The sequence below is a fragment of the Sphaeroforma arctica genome, assembly GCF_001186125.1.
Source record: "Sphaeroforma arctica JP610 unplaced genomic scaffold supercont1.1590, whole genome shotgun sequence".
In the NCBI taxonomy this organism is placed as follows: Eukaryota; class Ichthyosporea; order Ichthyophonida; genus Sphaeroforma; species Sphaeroforma arctica.
The window spans coordinates 10,246-13,260 of record NW_014038968.1 but is presented as its reverse complement, the minus strand read 5'-3'; the positions used below and the strand labels follow the sequence as shown (position 1 = coordinate 13,260).

The window sequence follows — 3,015 nt, the reverse complement described above, 5'->3', positions numbered from 1 at the left end:
AACATCTTTAATAAATTTTTACAAAATAATTATTGAATATTGTTATTTAATTTGTAAACAATTATCACTATTGTATACGTTTGTTCATTATTCAGTTTCTCTTGAAACATTTCTAATATGGTTTCGTCCTCTGTACTAGTATTAGCCGCTGTAAGTGTTTTTATATTCTTCAGATAGAAATTTCTATTATCTTACTGGTCCAAGCCTGGCCTCTTTAGGGATGCTAATCGCTCGTTAGACTCAATTTGCATTTGAGTCCTCTTAAGCATAGCCTTCATTTCAACTGATTGTGTAGACATATTGGATGATAAAGCTCTATTACTTGAGATTAATGGAGTTATCAAATTATTAAATCCTTTCTCCGCGTCCCTAGCTTCTTTAGCTGTTCTTGATATGCTCGTTGTTCTTGTTTGTGTTGTATTTCGTTCTTCTTATCTATTTTAGTGATAGAATTTATGAGAAGAGGGTTGGTGCTTGACCCATTGCCACCTTCTGTCACCTCCCAGATCATCCAAGAGGCATCCAACTCACAAAAAGGTGTCAAACTCTAGCCCATCATTTTGACCCGATTGTTCCCACCGGTGGAAGACTTCTTTCAAACGCCGCTTAATTGGTAGGGTTTTTCGTTTAAGCTAATCCCTACTTCTACTATATCTATTATTTATGGATTGTGCATCTTCTTCCAATAGCTCCGCATATGTAAGTTCGATTTTAGAACGAAGTGTTACAACACGTGCGCACAGATCTCCATCCACCTCATATTCTGTAGAGCTATTAAATAGTTTGGCATATATCCCATTGTCACTAAATTCTTTTACCTTCTGTAGACCTACATTCAATCCACTCCCTGTCCCAGTCTCCTCGAAAGTTTTTCGCAACTGCATCAAATGTTGCTGGATCGCTAATTACACAAAGAAGACGAAATTTATCGGCAATAGTCCAAGCTGGTGTTTCTGGTTCGGACCGAGTTCTCACTATCTCAGATTTGTGTGATACCTTTGCCTCTCTGTCTTGCTCTTTCTTCCTAGTATGTTCAAACTTAGTTTTAAAGGCTAAATACACTGTAAGATAAGAACTAATCATTCTGTCCTTCTCAACAGTAACTGCAGGCTGAAAAAAAATTGTATGTTGGGGTTATCTTTCACCAACGACAGTATAAAAACCACATCGGCACGTTTTTTTTTCAGCTCCCGCACCTGCTGTGCTGGAGGAATACCCATGATACCAAGATTATAATTCAATGGGGTAGAACCTGGCAATGTTTCGAAGTGTTTTCAGCTTTCAGGTACTACCGTCCAATCTGTTTCATCTTCATCGTCATCATCTAACATTAAATTTAATGACATGCTTGTTGTTTCATTTTGTGCACACAAGACTGGTGTTGTCTATTGATTCACTAACGCTGTCCGGTAGTGAAAACCCTTGTGATTCAGCTACCGGTAATGTGTCAATAATCTGTGACTCTCGTAAAGACATCGTATCTTCGTCTATCGATGATTCCATTTCGTGGTCTAGAGACGATTGTACTGCTTGACTATGACCTACGGGCATCGAATCCGACATGTCATCACTACCAAGCTGTGTTTCCGGAATAAGAAAACTTTCGCTATACTCGTCACCCATAGTCAAACGAAAGTTCACCAAATATCTAGCAGTAGGTGTTATAATTATATACGTGAATCTCGTATAGATATACAGGTGCCGGATCGTGTGTAAAAATATGACTATACAATGATAATAAAATACAGTGAACACATGTCCTAATTTGATCATTATCTCCTCCAAACATATCCTTGTTCACATTATTTCATTTTTCATTTCATTTTTCACTGCCTTCCAACTTGCAAGTTGAAAAAAGAAGTTAATGAAATTTCATTTTATTTCCAAACATTTCACTGCGTAAAAAAGAAATGGAATTTATTTTTGGTGAAATTTCAGTAAAATTTCACTAAATTCGGCGGCAGGACTGACCCTAATAAACAAGTTTGAAAAATTGCAATATTTATAAATATATAATTTATAAAAGATAAATCATACATTTCATTGATCTTGCTCTCATTTGGTTGTCGATGTCCACCTTTATAATTGTTCATTTTGTTGGAGGTGATATTATCGAATCGGCTGACAACCAGGGTACATTGATATAGGTCCACTTTGACTTCAGTCCTAAAATTGCAAGCTGGAACCGACCTGTCCAACCTTTGGATACACAGACTAAAAAAATGGTTAAAAAAATGTTTTTAAGATAGTCATGACCATAGAACTCCAAATTGAAAGAAAGGGTATGTCAAGAACTCGTGATCTGATTTCAGTGATTTGTGCCCTGTAGACAGTGTAGAGTGTAGGGCTGTAGACTGCAGTTGGTTGTATTTGACCAATAAATAGTGACCCGGGCTCACGGCACAATAAATAGTGACCCGGTGGTCCGGTTCACGGCACTGCCCGTTTGTTTTATAGAAAGTAGGCCGTGAATGTAAATAAATATAACTGAAGTATTTATTTTCCGTGCAACTACATATTTACACAAATATATAGCCTCCTCAATAGAACAGGAGGCTATGGCAGCTATGTCCGTTTAAAACAAATTTGAAAATGGTCATTAAAATTTCGACATTGAATACAATATAAACGTAATTGTTGCCAATGTGTAAATAGAAGGCTAGTCTCTGCGTAAAAGCATAAAAAGCATCAAAAATTGGTTTTCGAGGAGGCGCAATCCAGGGGGCCATAAGTTAATACAATATCCACATACATACCGAGTGTATATCGTTCTACAAATAAACAAGTTAACATCACTACAACCCAGCAACCAATCTTGAGCACCTTCCTTTCATCATGTACTTACCCTTTCCATTTTGGGCCTGGCTGGCCTTTGCTGCAGTGCTGATAGGACTTGAAACTAACTCACTATTGCAGCAGAATATGGGCCCACAGGCATTGGTCGGTATCATTTTCAACAAGCTCTTTGGCCTAGGCTTGTGGTCAGAATATCTCGGCGGGCCGACCATGGGCGCT

At 37.8% G+C, this 3,015-nt stretch overlaps 1 protein-coding gene across 1 annotated transcript; it reads right to left on the bottom strand.

Annotated features, from left to right (window-relative positions):
* Positions 1-1,356: 1,356 nt before the first annotated feature.
* Positions 1,357-1,623, bottom strand: SARC_11246 (hypothetical protein; the record flags this gene model as incomplete). Its single annotated transcript, XM_014294674.1, has 1 exon — positions 1,357-1,623. The coding sequence occupies one exon, from the start codon at positions 1,621-1,623 to the stop codon at positions 1,357-1,359; it is 267 nt and encodes an 88-aa protein (XP_014150149.1).
* Between the last annotated feature and the right edge of the window lie 1,392 nt (positions 1,624-3,015).